This window comes from Aptenodytes patagonicus, chromosome 3 (genome assembly GCF_965638725.1).
Source record: "Aptenodytes patagonicus chromosome 3, bAptPat1.pri.cur, whole genome shotgun sequence".
In the NCBI taxonomy this organism is placed as follows: Eukaryota; Metazoa; Chordata; class Aves; order Sphenisciformes; family Spheniscidae; genus Aptenodytes; species Aptenodytes patagonicus.
In genome coordinates this window covers 29,965,872-29,985,106 of record NC_134951.1, presented here as the reverse complement: position 1 = coordinate 29,985,106, position 19,235 = coordinate 29,965,872, and the positions used below count along the sequence as shown (strand labels likewise).

At 37.0% G+C, this 19,235-nt stretch overlaps 1 protein-coding gene across 2 annotated transcripts in view; it reads right to left on the bottom strand.

Moving 5' to 3' along the window:
* PRIM2 (DNA primase subunit 2) overlaps positions 1-19,235 on the bottom strand; it is a 132,664-nt gene that overhangs the window by 94,447 nt on the left and 18,982 nt on the right. The window contains exons 6-7 of one of the 2 annotated variants that reach the window (XM_076335444.1): positions 13,639-13,734; positions 12,617-12,754 (exon numbers count right to left, since the gene is read on the bottom strand). In XM_076335444.1, the coding sequence (XP_076191559.1) occupies positions 12,617-12,754; positions 13,639-13,734 (234 nt within the window). The remainder of the gene's footprint in view (positions 1-12,616; positions 12,755-13,638; positions 13,735-19,235) is intronic. The other variant, XM_076335445.1, reaches the window with a different exon arrangement.

Genomic DNA, 19,235 nt, shown 5'->3' with positions numbered 1-19,235 from the left:
GAGGAACAGGAAAGGCTTCCACCTGAAAGAAGTGCTCACAACAACCCTCATATAGCTTCTGCACAGATATGCTAGCAATGCTGGCAGAGCACCCTGCGCAAGGCAGGCCAGGAGCTTTCATCCTCCCCTACTCCACAGCTACTTTTTAATCTCTCAGCAGTAGAACACAGGTTTATGCTCATGCGTTGTCTGATGCATTCTTCTTTGCATCAGTTGGATTGAGGTATCCCCACATCCACTCATGAAACAATCCAACTCTTTAAAGAGCCAGGTACTAGGCTGTGGACTTCACAAGAGTTACCATTATCTTTGAAACATAATAAATTCCCCAAAGTCACAGATCTAACACAGTTCTGGTTTCAAAAGCATGCAGCTTGGAAGAATTTTTTATTATTGCCTCTCTAATTATTACTTCAATCATCTCTCTGCTTTCACTGCAGACTCTACCAGCATTATCCTATGCCATAAGAAAAATATATAGATGGATAGAAGTGTCTAATGGTTTTCCACTAGGAAGTGTACTGATAATGAAAATCAGGGGTTACTCCCCAGCCTAATTTTAGGCAAATACACATCATCAGATGATCCACAACACTCCCTCTTTATTCCTCCCAAAAGAGCTTCATATCAAAAGTCCAACTGGACTTACTATTTAAAACTGGTTACTCTAAAATTGGCTAGTTGTACTATGAGTGATGAAGTACTGTAAGGGTGGAAAGAGAAAGTAACTACCAGCATCAAGATGTCTCCTCTCCAATGCCTTTTGTTTCTTTTGCAGGAGCATCAGAGAACATACCAAATTTAAAGCAGATTAACCCCAAGATTTTCATCTGTTCAGTAAAAACAATCTAGAGAAACAATGTCAGTAAAGTCTAGAAGCATGTTTCAAAAGAAATAGTGTAATTTGCCTTTGAAATTCCACTTATTAAAATATCTAACAAGGCAAAATGTTACTGTATGTGACAGATAAGAGACTGATTTTAAATTTAAATATATTCTAAACTAATTCATAGCTCTTATTCTTTAGCCTACATCCTCTGTTACATTTCTTTTACTTATTTGTTCATGCAATATGAGATATCATCAACTCTTACTGAGAAACAGGTATTTGCTTTCTGTCACCAAAGGGTGTTACATGGCTGGTATTCTACAGTAGTGCCTTGGAAACTCAACTCTTCCAAAAATTACTTTAGAAGTTTGTAATTTGGAATGAGAACCAATTAAGAGTTTTATTCATTCACTTTGACAACTGGTGGGATTCTTCCCACTTTTAAAGTAGTTCAACATTTTCATGTACTCCAAAGAGGATTCTTCTGATTCACAGTTCAGTTTTAAGGGGGGGGGGGGGGAGGGGTGTCGGGATTTCCACATTTTTTAATTTATTTTTATTGTCTATACATCAAAAAGATGGAGTAAAAAGAAACACAAATCCTTTGGGATTAACAAAGCTGGTAACAGAACAACCTTCACCTCATTTTGGCAGCATAACGAGGAAAACAGCAGGGAAAACTCATGGGGTTTTCTATTACTTAAGAAGCTCTAAGCACTAAATCCAAATTTAATCCATTTCTTTCATATGTACATATATAAACAAAGGCTTGTAGTCATTAATAAACCATGTCATTTTGCTTAACTCATGACAGATGATAATAAAAAAACCTTTGCTTTCTGATATTTGTTCAAGACTACAGATCATTTAAATTAAACAATCCTTACAAACAGAAAAATACTAGTATTTACATAAAAAGGAACCTGTTTACATAAATACAGAAAAAAATTTATAGCTAAAAAGATCTTTCACAAGCTACACGTAAATTGAAACTGTGTATCTTCATTTGTCTGTTTTTCCCTGATACTTCATCTTATTTTCTGCCTTTCTACAACTCAGACACTGAACAGCTCATTCAGTGTCCTTTCAAAATCTACAGAGCACATACAAGCTTTTACAAAATTTCACTTATACCTAGACACTTTCCTGTGACCCTGGATGCTGAATAAATCCATCATCACCTTTCAAAATCCATTTTTACTACAAAACATCTGTGTTACAGTACTTTTGTGCCTCCTCCCTTAGACAGATGAGGCATCATCAGACAGATGAGATACAAAAACATTTACGTATATACTTACACTTGACACACTACCAAACATACATAACCCATGTAGAAGCTATGGAAAACCTCTCCTGGTTTTCTATTTCACAGTAATAGAAGATCCAAGGAATAACAAAAACCAGCCCAGGTAAGGCCATACAGACATGCCTACTAACGTAGAGATTATTGCTACTTAGACCACCTCCTCCTTACATACCTCAAGAGAAAAGAAAGCCACTTCAGACAAAGAAATTTCAGTTCATAGCGATGTCAAAGTGCTTCACATAAAGCTACTGTCATCCTTCAGGACTCCAGTGCTTATAAGTCCAGGCAAGCTTGAAACACTGACAGACTAAGGTAGACCTGTACAGGTAGAACACAGCAGCATGGAGGCCTCTCTTAAGGAAAGCTAACTCAGTAATGTTGCACACCCAACTTTTGATTCATACCTTTCTTCAGGCTGAACAGATCACGTGATAACTGGATATGCAGATACAATACAGTACACCTCTCATGGCAATGCAAGGCTAGACTCCTCAATAAGGAATGGAAAATTAACTAGAAAGTATACTCCCTGGTGAGAGGTAGCTTGCATCAGTGGGTCAGTATTTCCCTGTAGGTCACTAATTTGGAAGTTTGGAAAAAAATAACAGAGGCAAACTATAAAATAACCAGAGATAATCCAGCAGGAGGTGTCAAAAAAAAAACCAAACAACCAAAAAAACCAACCAAACAACAACAACAAAAAAAACCACACCACACCACAAACAGTCAACCAAAAAAAGACTTTCAAAAATCTGTGTCAGGTACCCAAGAGAAACTTAACGAGGAAACAGCTAAAAAAAGAAAATCAGCTGAACATAAGACACTGGTTAACCAACTTTAAAAATGAATCCCTGTAGTCAAGGTATTCAGGGATAAAGTAGTACCCTCCTCAGGCAGGTAAGTTGCTGGCCACTAGGAGGGAAGAAAATGATGATCCAGTAGGAGGAGCCTGGCAGCAGAGTACAGGCAATGCAGGGACACCTGGTGCTCTCCTGGAGACAAGTAATCTTTCAAATAAGGGTCTGCTTCTTCACAACCCAGAGCTGCAAAATGAAGTCACAGCTGGGAAGGGAGTGGGCCAGGCACGGTACTCCAACAGGCCCAATACTACTAGAGCCAAGTTTAACTACCCTAGCTCTATATTTGCAGCCTAATTAAATCATGTTTCTAATATTTCAGGAAGACAGCACTCCAGTGATTTCAGTGACAGCCTGTACAGACTGCCCATAAGACACAGGTGTGTGTTTTTATTGTAAAAATTCTGCTCAAGTATACTGCCTCTGAAACATACCCTGCTTTCCTATTACCAGGAAAAAATATTCTGACAAATAATCTTCATTTACAAGAACTACAAAAAAAGTCCACTTCCTTTCCAGTATAAATATGCAGATCAGCAATTAATTGCAGAAGAAATACATTAACAGATGAACATCCCTTTGAGAAATTGCAGTAAAATGGAAAGTCATGCAATGAGACCACCCAGAAATCAGATGCAGCAACAGTGGCAGTGACTAGCATTTCTAAAAATACTCCAGCTATATTTAAAACAGTTTAAAAATAAATATTCAATAAGTTCAAAAAGCATATTGCTACAGTTTTTCTTAAAAGAGTTCAAAACACTTGAGTTGTGTAATCAGTAAAATTAGTGGGTTTTTTAAATTAGTCTTATAGCGGAATTTCTTTTAAACATGTCTTGGCAAAGGCATTTCTGAGATGAGACTTGTGCATACTTTATTCTTACACTTGCTGCTTAAAGAAGTGCTCCAACCTCTAGAAAGATTCTATACATTAATTAACCAAGTGTCATCTGATACGACTATCAGTTGTTCAACTGATTTCATGTCTGACTTCGAGCTACTGACAGCTGTTTCCCATTTTTCCTTCTGACTGAAAAAAGGATTTAAGATTTAGTCCTTCCCCAACAGTCAGCCGATCTCCATCATTAGTAGGAAAGGCAAAAACCTGTTAACATCACATATGCAATGTATATTTACTGGCTTAGGATATCATAAAACTTTACTCAGGAGAACAGCCACTCTCCATATTTCACAGAGAAATGGGGGGGGGGAATAAATTATGTATTTAGAAAAGTAGTCATCACAATTTTTAGTGATTCAACCTGCTTCTTTTTGCTTGCTCCATAAACTTGCATTAAACATTTTAAAACATATCCTCTTCCTATCCTTCTACATTCCATATTTTTGCAGCCTTTTTTGCTGTTAATCCAAACTGTAATCATAATTTAAGATATTACAGCTTAATTTAGGTCTCAAAATAACTTGCATGACTCCAGTTCTTTCTTGAATGCTTAATCTGACACTCACTGCTGTACCCGTTGCTTTCAACAGCTACAAGACCTACCGATTTCATTGTGACTACTCACAACAGCAAGTCCTGTGAGCATCTGTATTTGGTATACTATAAAATATTTATTATTTACAAACAAGGTGCAACTTTTTTTTTATATCTGTAGAGTAGGTTTATAAAAGTGTGCAATATGATAGCCAGAATTTAACATCTAGCCAAGGATCATGAGAAGCAAGGGTTACAGACAATGGAGATAATGAAAAATCGCCATGGTGAATGCAGGTGCATTTACTCTTGCATTGTTTGTGATTTTTCTGTCATATAGAATTTTTTAGGATTACATTGCAAAGTTTTCAAAAAGTTCCTCTCCCCTTTACTTCCAAAACAGCTTTTAGAAAGGGAGTAAAGCAAGAAAAGAATCACTTTGAAAAGCAAATGCAAGGCAGTCACTCTAAAGTGTAATGAAGAAACTGGGGGGAGAACGCCCAAAACCCCCACATTTCTTTCAACACACAAGGCTTGAGATTAGCAGAAAGGATTAGCTGGAGCAAGAAAAAGCCCAATTTTAAGAACTGGGCAAGGGCATGTACTCCACAGAGCTTTCAAATAGAAGAAATTTTAATTTGTGATTAATTGAAATTAAGAAGAAGTGATGAAATGAGTTACCAGAGTGATTAGACAAAAAGGCAAGCAAGAATAAGCGTATTATTTGTATTCTACAGGAATTGCAAATTTAGCATAAATACTTGCAAAGTTTAAGTCATAAACAATTTGAAAGTTAGGACAAAAGTGGCACGCTCTTTAGAAATGTTATAAAAATGTAACTGTCAGGATTTGACCATGTTTCTTCAAAAGTGTCAGTGAGGCAGCAATGTTGCTTTTCAACAATCATGAATTTAAGAATCCATTTATTAAGCCCAGTGAATAACTGTTGTGTTCTAAAAGCAACTACATCACTTGAAAGAATTGGTTTAGACAAAGCACATCTAAGATTCATGCTCCTTTACAGAATCCTGCAACATCGTAGGCAAGATTCAGTATATTCATTTCAAGAGAAGTTTATGATTTACTGTACATGGCAGTGGTAAGTAAATTGTGTCTCTTGAATCACACATAAAACTAGTAAGTGATTGAAACTTGGGTCTCAATAATGAACCTCTATTAATGTATCGACAGGTGGGAAATCTAAGTCCCCACTATCACAAAAGGTATTCAGCTAGCATTATTGAGGTATGTGAATCAAATTTCCCCAGGAAACAACCGCACACACAAATCAGTCTCATTCCACAGTGAAACACTGGAAGGCTGAGAAACACACTAGGCACATCTTCACTGGCAGTTTGGATGGCTCCCTGTGTCACTCGAGTTCTGCTCCGTTGGTGGTCCACAGTAAACATCAGCTAGATCACTTGTCAGTTAACTTCCAGAAACTTAACTAGTTTTCTCAAAGAAAAAGCCAGAACACAGTTGACGAAGTAATTTGTCATTAACTCCGGTGTAAACCAACTCCAGATAGATACTACTACAGCTATCACTTAGCAACTGTCTATGGGTCACAGAAAGCCATAAGAAAATAATCAGGAGAAAACTCAAATTTCTAACACAGTGTCATCCTGAAATACAGACTTCTGTTTACTTATCAGCCGCATATACCATTACAGTTCTTTCTTACTGACTATAGTGCATCATTCTCAAATTGCTGTTACCAGCACGTTAATAAATTGTTGTCACATGACATTAAACAGGTACTACATGAACCAACGCATTTCCAGGTTTCCATATCTATCACACAACATAGAAATAAAACTGTACTTCCTGCTAATATGTTCTATTCCAATAGTTTTTCTGAAATTTGGGGAACATCTCAACAGTTAGCAAGCCTTCCGCATGCTTCAAATCCTGTACATCTTGCTTTGTTAGTTTTACTATCATGAAACACCTATGTTGATTTGCAGATGGAAGTATTTCCATATAAATCAAACTGAACAGGACCATGCAGAGACCACAGCAATTGTTTATGCTGCAAATTTAGTACTTAACAAAATCTTATACTTTGTAGTAGATGCAAGAAGCAGATAGAATAAATAGAAAGACAAAATACTGAATACAGTCAAATTTCATTTAGCCTCCTAATATTATTTATAATTACTTTATGCTAACAATCTATGTAGTCTCTAAAAGAAACACATGTACTTCAGTTAGTAGAGGCGATAAAACACTGAAGGATGGATTTCAGAAAATAGCCAACAATGGAACAATTAAGGGGCCATGGCAAAAAGAAGGTCCACAAAGAAAGGTCCAATGAGTGTCCCTGTCTTGCAGGTAACCATTCCGCATACAGGCTTGAGTCCTCTCTGACACACAAACACACACTCGAAGTCACTTCCCTTGATTTAGCTTCTCCCACTCAAAATACCACCATTTTATTCAGCAGACCTGTGCCTTAAACAATGACCTTAAAATATAACACTACTCAGAAATGAAGACCAGCTGCTTCTCTGCTAAACTCTCACAGCAAACTTTCATCTGAGAGATTCAGAGGACAAAGTCACTGTAATCACATTTTACCCTGCACTGCCAAAGTTATTACCTTACTAACCTTGTATGTGCGTATTATAAAAATCATCCATTTATGTTACAGTGAATTACTTTAAGTTAACACTGGGAACACAACACCTGAAATGAATTTCAAGTGACAAGACCACCATCAATCATACTTTCTCCACATTAATGCCACTACATAAAGCCTTCTGCTTCACTGCTTGAAAACATAGGTGTTTTAGGAAGAAAATGTTTTGCAGGTGGTGCCATGCATACTGATACTTTTCCTAAATTAGCAGGTTCTTTGAAAATATAGCATAAATCAACCGAAATAGCATATTTCACTAATATTTTAAAAGACAAATCATTACAAATACTAGTAAAGCCAGAAGCAACTTACTTGATCCACATTTCTCCAGTATCCAACCTCAGCAGATCTACAAGCCTAGAGACTGAAAATTAAAAGAACAGCCAAGGTGAATCCACCACAACCTAAGAGTCAAACTCCCCCCCAGCTGCTCACTTACTCCCCCTCCTCAATGGGATAGGGGGGAAATAGGATGAGAAAGCTCACAGGTCATGATAAAGACAGGGAAATTGCTTACCAATCACCACTGCAGGCAAAACAGACTCAATTTGGGGAAAATCAATGTAATTTACTGTCAATTAAAATTGACAATTAGTGTCAATTTCTCACTACTCAGGTAGTGAGAAACAGAGACAAACATTAAAACAATGCCTTTCCTCCCCTCTCTCCCAAACTGAACTTTACTCCTTCACTCCAGACTCCTCCATCTCCCACCCCGAGCAGCAGAGTAGGCAGAGGGCAGGGGCAGCTATGGTCAGTCCGTAACAGCTCCTCTCTGCGGGGCTCCTACCCACTCACTCACTTCCCCTGCTCTGGCATGGTCTCTCTCCCATGGGCTGCAGTCCTTCGGGGGGGGGGGGGGGGGGGGGGGGGAATTTGCTTCAGCATCGGCTCTCCACAGGCTACAGTTCCTTCAGGAACCCTCCGCCTGCTCCAGTGTGGGGTCCTCACTGGTGCCACGAAGATCTGCTCCAGTGTCATGGAGCTGCTCCTCTGACCTTGATGTTGCCTCTGCTGCTTCTCACTCCTTTTGGTTCCCTCCTCCTCTCTCTGTTGGGTGATTTGCCCTTTCTTAAATACATTTTCCCCAAAGCACCACCAACTTGGCTGCTGGGCTCAGCCGTGCCCTATGGTGGGTCGGCTGGAGCCAGCTGTGTCCGGCACAGGGCAGCCCCAGCCTCTCCTCACAGAGGCTGCCCTGCAGCCCCTGCTGCCAGCGCCTGGGCACCTGCACCCACTACACAGGTTTAGTCAAGACTACTAGTGTTATTTTAATAATAAAAAGAGCATTTTATGTGTTCAATCTAAAACCATAATCTCCATATAAATGATTTGCTGATCAATCACACAGGAAGAGTATTTGTATCAGACATTAAGTACTAAATGGTACTGCGAGAAAAGTAGTTCAAAAAACCTAAATGCATCTTCAGAAATTACATCATTTCTGGGGATCAGACTTTACAGGAAAGCTTACACTGAACGCTGCAACACTTTCAGTGGGTGGGAGACGTCATCCACCCCTATGCTCATTGCAGTTAACCACACAGGGCGGGAATTGTGGAGGCAAACTGCTGTCCAATGCAAACTCCTGTTCAAACAAGTCAGACAACTACTAACGTAATATTAAGTCATTTTCTCAATTATTTGAGGACACTGCTGATAAAGGCAAGTCCTAGCCAGTGATTTGGCAGCCTCTTCTCTCCTTTCCCCCTTTTGTCCCATTTCAGATTTCTCTGGAGCAATCCTCCTTTGTGAAGTACCGAGTATAACACGGCTCTGATTGGGTCTGCGGGTCTGAACCATGACACTAAGCCGAATCTTCTCATTTCAAGAAATCAAAAATTAAAACAACCATCCTCAAAAAAGGAGATCCACTACTGCCACTAATCTCACAACTTAAGTTCACTACATGGCTATAACTGAAATTAACAAAATGCAGCACAGCATTACTGCAGAAATGTTTGTGTACTAGAGTGAACACAGTGAAACCCTCATGAATAAAATATAATGCAATTTGAATTAATAAAACTTTGCTTTAAGTTATAAAACAATTGTAGAGCTAATATTACAACTTACATGAACTACAAAAAATGTTTAGGCTTTCTACAGTTTAATCATCATTAATGGCACAAAGGAAATTATTTACTATTGAATGGGTCAGAGAATACAGAAAGAAGGTCCTCGCAGTATTGATTTTGCACATAAAATGAACTCCTTCAGCTGCATTTGCAATTGTCAAGAAGGCTTGAATAGTATTAACTCCCCCTATTATGGAGCCTCAAGGAATAGCCACACAGTTGAGGTGTCAAACTTATTTTTAAAGGATAAAACAAAACATAGGACTGCTTCGTGGCTTGACTAGTAAGCGATTAAAGCACAACTCTGACTAAACTGAATTTATGCCAGTGTCAACATTAAACTTTTTTTAAAAGTCAGTACTATGAATTATTTACTGTTCTCCCAAAGCTCAGTATCAACACATCAATTCACTCTCATCATATTCCTCCTTTATAACCCCAGCTAGAATCACCCTGTAACATGCAGGACGGTGGCAACACGAGCCTGCAATGTAGTGAGCAATGTAACAAGGCTAGGCAACCACCCAAATTACTCAATGCTTTAGAGACCTAGGAAGAGTACCTTTAGCACAAGCACACTCCCATAAAGTGTAACAGCTTCAGAGCACCTTGGAAAAGAGAGGGTAGGCCTTCACCATGAAATCATTCCTGTATAGGGACAACTCCTTCCAAAAACCTGTGTGTGCGACTGCTTGGAGTAGCACCAAACAACCTCTGAGAGGCAAAACATGCATCACAGTACAAATAATCAATAACACCACACAAACAATCCACACTGGAAAACGTTGAAGAATTGAACCACTAATGAGAGCCGTAAGAAAGATTCCTCAAAACTACGTGCCTGAAAGACCGTCTTTCCACTATCTATATTCAGGGTATTTTGTCCCTTAGAAGCTTATAACAGACTGTCAAAGCCAGAAGTATTTGTCAAAGTCAAACTACCCCATAGAAGATAAAAATATTTAGCCTAATTTTATGACCCTGTGAAGATACAAACCCCTTCTTTAGAAATAGCATTCAAGCCTAATTTGGATTATCACACCATTACGATCTTTAACTCACAAATTCTAATAAAACAAGGATTGCCCATTAGAAAGTGCTGAGAACAAAGCATAAATAGCCAGATGCTGCAAAAACACTAAAACATACTCCCAAAAGCACACATAAGTAAAGCTTACCAAAGTAGTAACGTTATCAAAATACATTCATTGAGAGACAAATCAAATAACAAATCAGTGATGCTGTTTAAGGCTCTATTACTTCTTAATTAAGTTTGGCCATGATGCACAACTTCTGTGCAAAGTCACAAAGTCCTCTATACGATCACAGTACCTAAAATTCAGCACGTTTCTCTTTGATTGATTTCTCCTTTGCAACAGACACATGCAAACATTCATGTGCTACAAAAGCATTACCAAGCACTACTAAGCCAGCTGTACTTGCAGAACTTTGGCCTAGATCACATAGTATTTCAACAACTACTTTTCACAAACACTACTGGAAGTGTGCTACTGTGTCATAATTTCTATTGAAATGTGCCTCTTCACTCCAGATAAGGCTGAGGAAAATCGCCAAAGATTATCCTCCTAATTTCTATGTTGTGGAACAGCAACATCTTTAGATTTTAAAAAGATTCCTTATGTACAATACTTTCTTTAAAAGTGTATTCCTATAGTTTCACTGACATGTAATTGATGATTATAGTTTTGTTCCAGTGAAAACTACACTAATTACCTAGCTACCAAGTGTCACACTCCAGTTATGCCTCTGTTTGGTATAACAGAATAACGTTAGACTGACCTCTGTAAAACATGCTGGATTTTTGGCCCTCATTTCCGAAAGACTCAATTTAATAATATTTCTAGCATCTCTCAGCAGTGCACTGTGCGGGCTAAAATTAGCTGAAACAGCTTATTAAATGTCGTTTCGCAAACTAAATTAGTAATCAAAACCCCACAGCTAATCAGGAGCTTTGGAATAGGATAGAAATCACAAATCTTCTTTTACTCCTTACTCTGAAAATATGGTGAACTTTAATAAACAAAATGCATGCATTAAAACTAAAAACTAATGCAAACCTGAAATACTGCAATAACTTAAAACACAGCGTTCTATAGAAGACAGTTTTCCCAGCTCATGAGTGTTAAAATTTCTAAACCATGATTACAGTGGATAACAAAGTACTTCTTTACTATAAAGCAGCTATTGGCTTTAACAAAGTAATCCGGGTTAAATGAATTATATATAAGACAATGTGTGTTCGTAAGAAAATGTTGCAGATTTTTCCTCAAACTGAAAAGTCAGGTAGCCTACTCATTACAGTTCCTACTATTTTTCAGACTTCTCCTCAGCTACTCACAAAACACAAAACTTCCAGAAGTCCATGAAGCTTCTCAAAAGTATTTTGAGTAGATGCAGGTAACCTGTGTACTTAGCCACATTTCTGTAGAATACATTCATTGTTTTTAAAGCCCACACAAGTGTTACCAGCTTTCAGCAAGAACATTATGCATCAACTGAAATAAAGATGTCTCTAGTTGCAGTTGTATTGAAGAGTTCTAATGGAAATGTTCACATAAGAGTACCACGATTTTCACCGCACATTAAATAATTCCACAGGCTCCGGTTATATTCAAAATTAACAAATTAGAAAATTAGCATACTGGCAGCTTCTTAAAGGAATGCATTTTTACTTCACACTGTTTGTTTACTAAACACTCATGGGCAACCTTGGTATTAATGTGACATAGCAATATAAGGCTGAAAACCTTTTTAAAAAGCAATCCAAACTGCCTTCATGTTATTCAATGCCATATTTTTTTAGGACTAAAATTCTGTGCATTATACATGATCACCAACTTTGAAACCCTGTGAAGAGTTTAACACCATAAAACCAGCAATTCCTAATTTGATCACAGAATTACTAACAGAAGAACATTCACATACAGTATTTACCATAGGTATCCTAACTAGATTTGATACCTCAAACATTCATACAATGAAGACTTTAATTTTGCCCGACACGTTCTGACTTATCCTCATTTCAGTTCTCACTAACAAAAGAAAAAAGAAAAAAAAACCACAAATCACTATTTTACTTGTCTCAACAAAAAACTGCTGCAAAATATTGTGGGAGAAAAGATCGATACAAAGAGAAAGAATAGTTGTCTGTATGGGGCTAACATTTTGAATGAAAAGTCACATTACTCTCTATGTGGGAAACAATTTTAAAATCCTCTAGCAGAAATTTCTTTACAATGCATATCACATGCTAAATTCCATTTAAAATTAATGAACTCTTAGCTCCTAATGAACTTTTATTTAGTGCTGTCAGCACTTTTGATAGGGTTTCTGGTATTCTCCAGACAGAAGCAGATAAATTTAAAAATCCAAAAGGCTACTGTCCAAGACTGTCACTAAACAATGCAACAAAAGTTGTAAAAATAAGACTTTATCAAACTTACCGCCAGTGCTTTAGATAACTTTGTTCTATAGTTACTCAAAACAATCACATCAATCTCCTTAAATGGCACATATGCAAAGCCATCTTTAATAAACACTCTTCTGGCTCTAAACAGATCCACAGCATCTGCAAGTCCAACCTGAGAAAGAAGAAAAACCCACACTGTGGAACAGCAAAATAACGCAGTAACAATGTTTACAACCCTAAGATTCAAGATGGACCAGTAAAGCTTTAATTCATTCTCTGTCTTTTAATGAAGCGTTATCCAGGCAAAACACAAAGATTTTGAAATTAAGTGTTGACTTTGGAATAGCTGATCATTATTTCAGTGGAAAAATACAGTTTACTTACAGAAAGCCATGCAACTAGGCAAAATAAGCTACTTTAAAGTTTGTATCTATGATTATTAGCCCAATTATGTATCTTTGCATCACTTACTGATTTGATATTTGAAAATGGACTTCTGTTGGCCTTCTGTTTCAGGCACCTTGAAATATTTTATTCATGTAAGCTACATATAAAAGGTCTTGGAAAGAGATCTGGAACCCAACCAACTTCGCTCCAAAGAAGAATCAGTGGGCTACGTTAGATACTTCTTTCCTTTCCCCTTGCTTTTTGCAAAAGGAATTTCAGACTAATACAATCAGACCAAACCTAGTTTCAGCAACAGATGTTTGAGAATGTCTCCATCCTGAACGGTCTGTCAGCCAGCCAAGTTAAGTCATTTGTCTGGGAAACATTAAAACTTAAGACCGTTTTTGTGGCGAAAGACAAGAGATGGAAGAAGAGGACAGAAGACATCAATAGTAGTTTAAAGCTCCCTTCATTCTCCCAGCCCCTCCCTCTGCCCTTATGCTGACATGAAGAAGAGGAAGTCTCGTTAGTCTCAGTTAATTTAGATACTTTGATTAACTGTTAGCAATATCAAAACTGTTAGCATTATGTAAACTTAAAATTAGTAACTCCAAGTTTAACTGAAAGAGAATGAATGCAGATCTGTGGAACTTCGCAATTTCTACTTACCTTATAGAACATTTGTTCTTTTACTTTAGTCATACTGAGGCCAGGGGTTGATGTATACAGCTCATTTGCCAATTCATTTTTTAGGTCTTCACTTACCTAAAATTTAGAGCTTGTTTTAAAACTGCTGAAATACTTTAGAATAAGGCTTTTTTTTAATTAACATGAGCTAAAAGATTACTTAATCTGTAAATATATCACTTTAGTTGACAAGGGAAAAAGAATTACATATTCAGCAAGTGACCACTAATAATTAATTAAGCAGAAACCAGCAAAACACTAGTGGTCAATAGTCTTAAATAACCTTCCTTCTGCAGCAGTAGTGCAGATTTTAAAATACAATAATTTTAAACATTAACACAAGAACTATAAAACACGCTTTTTAAAAGTCAACCTCTTCAAAATAAAACTTGTGACAATCCCTGCTCATATCTAGATTTACTTAATATAAGTAAGACATGTATCATATCTGTATGATACCCAGACTCCAAACGCAAGATAAAAAAAGGCACTCAGTGTCCTTCCTCTCCATGGAAAGGGATGTGCATAAGCAGTTCAGTTTCTTCTCTGCATGGGGCAGAATATCTAATTTGTTGACTAACACTTCTATGCAGTTAAATGGGCATTTAAATAAAACTTTTTTCCTTCTTCTCAGTTGAAAAACTGAGAAAATAAAACAAAACAAAACACTTTTCTTGGAAGTCACAGAATCATAGAATACCAGGTTGGAAAGGACCTCAAGGATCATCTGGTCCAACCTTTCTTGGCAAAAGCATGGTCTAGACAAGATGGCCAGGCAACCTGTCCAGCTGAGTCTTAAAAGTGTCCAATGTTGGGAAAAGTCAAAGGAAGGACCCTTTAAATTCAAACTTGGAGGAGTAGCTCAACAAATCCCCTCTATGAAAGTGATTGATAGATGCATATGAAATGGCCAAGGCAGCGATGTCTAGAAGGCTTATGGTTACCCCGGCCGCATCTTGATGTAATCTATAGTACTCCCTCAGGAAAATCAGCTTTAAAAAATAACAATAAAGCTGCCAGCAAGGCAGAAGAATGTAACTTTGAAGACAGAGGAAATACACAATAGCGTTTTATTTCTGCATGTGAAAATCTAATGCTCCAAGGAAAAACAGCCTGCAAGAAAACAATTTTTCTTTAACAAAGTAGCTGTATCAAAACAATTAAATGTTTGTGTAAATGGTGAGAGAAAATACTTTCTATAAAATACTCTCACTAACAATCTTGTTTTTGTTAGCCTTTGAAACATTCCCGCCTTTCAAATGTGACACCCTGGAACTATATGCAAACTTCACACAGTGCTACCAAAACCCTGCTACTCCTTCCAGGTGATACATTTCTTGTTTTAATAAGTATAAATCTAAGTCACCACATCAGCCTGCAAGCTTGCCTTTCACCTAGTACAGACCAAAGTTTTATTTTTAATTCCAGAACAGTGACTTCCATTTTTCAAATGTAACAGTTTTATGCTTTCTTAATGGAAATTGCTTAAGAGAGCCCAGTCTACCACATCATTCCAAACCCTCGGTTAAACTGTCTTCGAATAAAAACAGTACAACACATTGTATAGCTATAGTGGTTACAATTGCATTATTTCTTCTAGGGTATCTGACTAAAAAAAAACATCAAACCGAGCCAAGGACAGGGTTTTTTTCAGAAAGCCATTAAAACAGTCCAGTGACTGTTTTACTGACAGACTTGCAATATTGGGGGGGGGGGAATGAGAAGAGGGAAAGGCAAGGATTCCTTGCTTACTTGTTTTTCGAAAAAACATTAGCTCATTTTCATCAACAAAACCATTTTATTTAGTATTACATTTAATGTCAAGGGTTTTTTATCTTTTAATACACGTAAAACAATTATACTGACTCCAAACTTCCCAAGCTGTCTAGATCCTTCTTTATTAGTCATTTGACCATATCAAACTTGTACAGATTTAAAGTCACAGTGATTTTAGATTTTCTTGCATCTCACTAGCAAAAAATTTAATACTGTTGGGGTAAAAGTGACCCTGGTGAAACCTCCAGAAAAATAGGTTAATGGGCCACAACTAAAGATTTGCGTAAGATTGTGGACAGTGTTACCAAACATACAGTCAGAAATAGTATTTTTTTAAACAAACACAAATATTATTGCAAAACAATATTTATCATATAAATAATACTTATAAAGCTGTTAATTTATTTCTTACAGCCTCAGGTATCTTATAGGTTAGGCAAACCTTCAGCAGCCCTACGAACACTTTGCTCCTTGCCTTTTTACCAAATTCCCATTGCCTTCACGTTTTCAGCTAATGGAGAGAGTGGAAGAAGAAACAAGGATCTCTCTAGCCCCTAATTAGAGCTGGGAAATGACTTCAGAATGCATTTAAAAATAAAACTTGCTTCCCTAAAGGCTGGAACATCAAAAATAACCTTGCATTGGCATTAAGGATTTCACCATTTTCACAAAGAATTGTGTAAGATTGACTGAAGATGTAATGCAATGAGAATAAGCTCCTTATAGTCTAAACTCAGACTCAAGCTTTCAATTAGGTCATGCCTGCACCTCTGTATACAGAGCACCACAAAACACATATCCCAATTTTGCTAGGTTCATGGAAGCTGGAAAAGCTTTTTTTTTCCCCCCTTTTTTTATTTTAATAAGAACACTACAGTTTGTACATTTAATAATTTCATCTCTAAAATGGCACCCGCAAGAACACATTCCGGTAATCATTAAAAAATCAGACAATTATATACAGCTTTTAGGATTCTAATCAAGATTGGAAAGATAAACAGACTGCTTAACTTTTTACAGCACTCAGTGATGTTCACCAGGTAAAATACTGTGATGTTCAAAAGATTAAAAATAAATAAATAAATAAAATCAACAGAATTCTTCTTAGGGTGTCATCTGACACTCACACTGAACCAATTCAACTCACCCCCCAGGAAACAATTCACTAGCTTTGCCTTGTTAGTTTGTTGCCAGTTTAATAAACTGAAACTGCTTATCACCAAGTCAGTAACACCAGGAAAAGGATCTTCCCTTTTCAGTGACAGTGGGTCACGTATCGTAGCTTGAAACAATTCAACACTTCATCATAAGTTTTTGAGACTTAGAAAAATTAGAAAAATCAAGACATGAAAGGGGAAGGCATGACAGGAAAGGAAAGAAGCAAGGATTTGGGACAAGTTGCATTATTTCTAGTTTTCTTGCTTTCTTTGTGCAGTTTATTCATTGATTTTAATCACAGAATTGTCCTGGAAACACAAAGACACATAAATTTAGATTAAAATATGAATAATTTAATACGTAAGGCTTGGTTAAACAAACACTGGCAGTGAGGCAGTCCAAAAACTTCAAAATAAATTTGATATCCCTACTCTGTTTTAATGAAGAGAGAAAGATGCATGTACACATTATACTACTATACATGCACAACTACTTAATTTTGCTGTTCCATACTGGCAGACTTAGAAACAAGAATTCAATGCACAAGTCCTTTCCCTTTCCAAGACTCAGCTTCAGGCATTTACGTGCACACGTCACTAGTGTCCTTAGAAAATGAACTTTTTAAAACTTGCTTTTGGTCACTGAGCAGCTGGTACTCAAATGGCACACCCCCCTTCTCAAAAAGAGATGGTGTCAGTCTCTCAATACTGCACTACATTGCAATTTTAAGTATCAAACAGACAAAACAATAATTTCCTAGTCAATCTTCTCCACTGCCACACAGCACAGTACAAACTAAACTAGAACTAAAATACAAGAGTATTAACCTAGATACCATTAAATTTAAGAATATAAATTTAAAGTGTATTCAACTGGTTAATGAATACTAGCTTGATTAGGAAAGGACATCATTCCCAGCTGTCCTACTAATTAAAAGCATGAACAGCCTTAAACAAAACCTTCGAGGCTCATAAATCTGTTGTTCACAAATCTGATTACAATGTTTCTTAAGAGGTATCAATGCCATTTTGGCTAGGCACAAATGAATTAAGAAGAAATTTGTATTTCCCATGGTACTACAACTTATTTTAGCTCAAGTTCAGATTGCTGGCATTCCTAAAAATATACAGGCCTGCGCTTGGAATTATTATGTATTCTTATCTATCGACTGAAATGTTGTTTGGGCTTTTTTATTTATTTATTTATTTATTTTTAAGTCAGGAGTGGGCATGGAAAGGACATTTTATGGATCTTCCTCAACTACGCAGCTAGTTGAGGAAGCTGCGGTTCCATAATCACAGAGAAACTCAGTGACACAGGTCCAGTTTCCTACATTCCTGACAAACATTTCCCTACATCCATGAAAAGGAAAGCTGAACAAAACAATTACTACAGATTACTCTGGAAACATCACCACATACATATTAGAGTCACACATGACTGAAGAGCTAACGGAAGATCCTTATGAGAATTCGGCAACAAGTTTTCTTCCATTTACAAATCGGGATGCTAACGACAGACTCAATTTTACAGAAACTTGTTAACAAATGTTTCTCTAGATTCCATCACAGGATTAGCAGGGAACAGTATTTCAGTGTTGAGAGACCATTTTATGAAGCTTACATCGAAAACAGCAGCTAGTAAATTCTACTTGCAGTGTAATTACATCCTGCACAAACTAGCCTATCAGCTTTTATGCTGTTGTACTAAGGAACAATATAAACATTTCCAAAGTTACTGCATTCACTGCTATGTGAAGAATAAATTCATTTTGGAAACATTCTTAACCTCAACCACTACAAAAGAACTTAACACCTTGATTATCCAAAGAATTTATTTTCTTCTTGAATAACTATGGATATCATTTTTAAAAATACACTACTGATTTCCCAGTTTCCTCTTCCCTTATGCCCCAAAAGAATATCTAAAATATTTCTAGAAAAAGAGAGGACACTTGATGACACCATTCTCCTTGTCTATACTAAGTTTCTTCCAGGAACCCAAAATTGCCGATTGCTAAGAACTGAGGATTTACAAGGATCAGGTTAGGACTTGCTATTCTTTCACCATTTCCAAGCCATTAGATAAATGGCAGTCAAGTGCCACCTGATCAACCACTGAGTGCTAGAGCACATTATCACACAAGTAGTGTGGGTACCCTTCCCACTTCTTCTATCATAAGCTGAAGAACGTCATGTAGAAGATAACCTATTCTCCACTGCCTTTTGGTACAGCTGCCACTTCATATTACTTTAGAAATCCAGGGTTACAGCAGAACATCTGCCTCAGGATTCAGACTGTATTCCAAATGTTGTCTAGTTGTTTTCATCTAGATTAGGAGGAAGGATGTTTTTATTCATCATCTCATTTTTACTGTAGCCTTTTTTGCAATTTTCATTTCAAAGCACGTAACTTTTTCAAAGCCGGAAAAGGATGTACTTCAAAACAGAAGGAGTGTGTATAGTATCCAGTACAGAAGGATTCAACCTTACAGTGGACTCTAAAGGTCCTATTTAACTGAAACAATGAACCACACAAAGCTATTTAATAAGAATCATAGTGCTCTAGTGCACTAAAGGGGGCATAAGTAACTGTACAGTTTGAGATTTAGTTTGACTTTAGTTTCACAAGTCAATTTTAAGCAA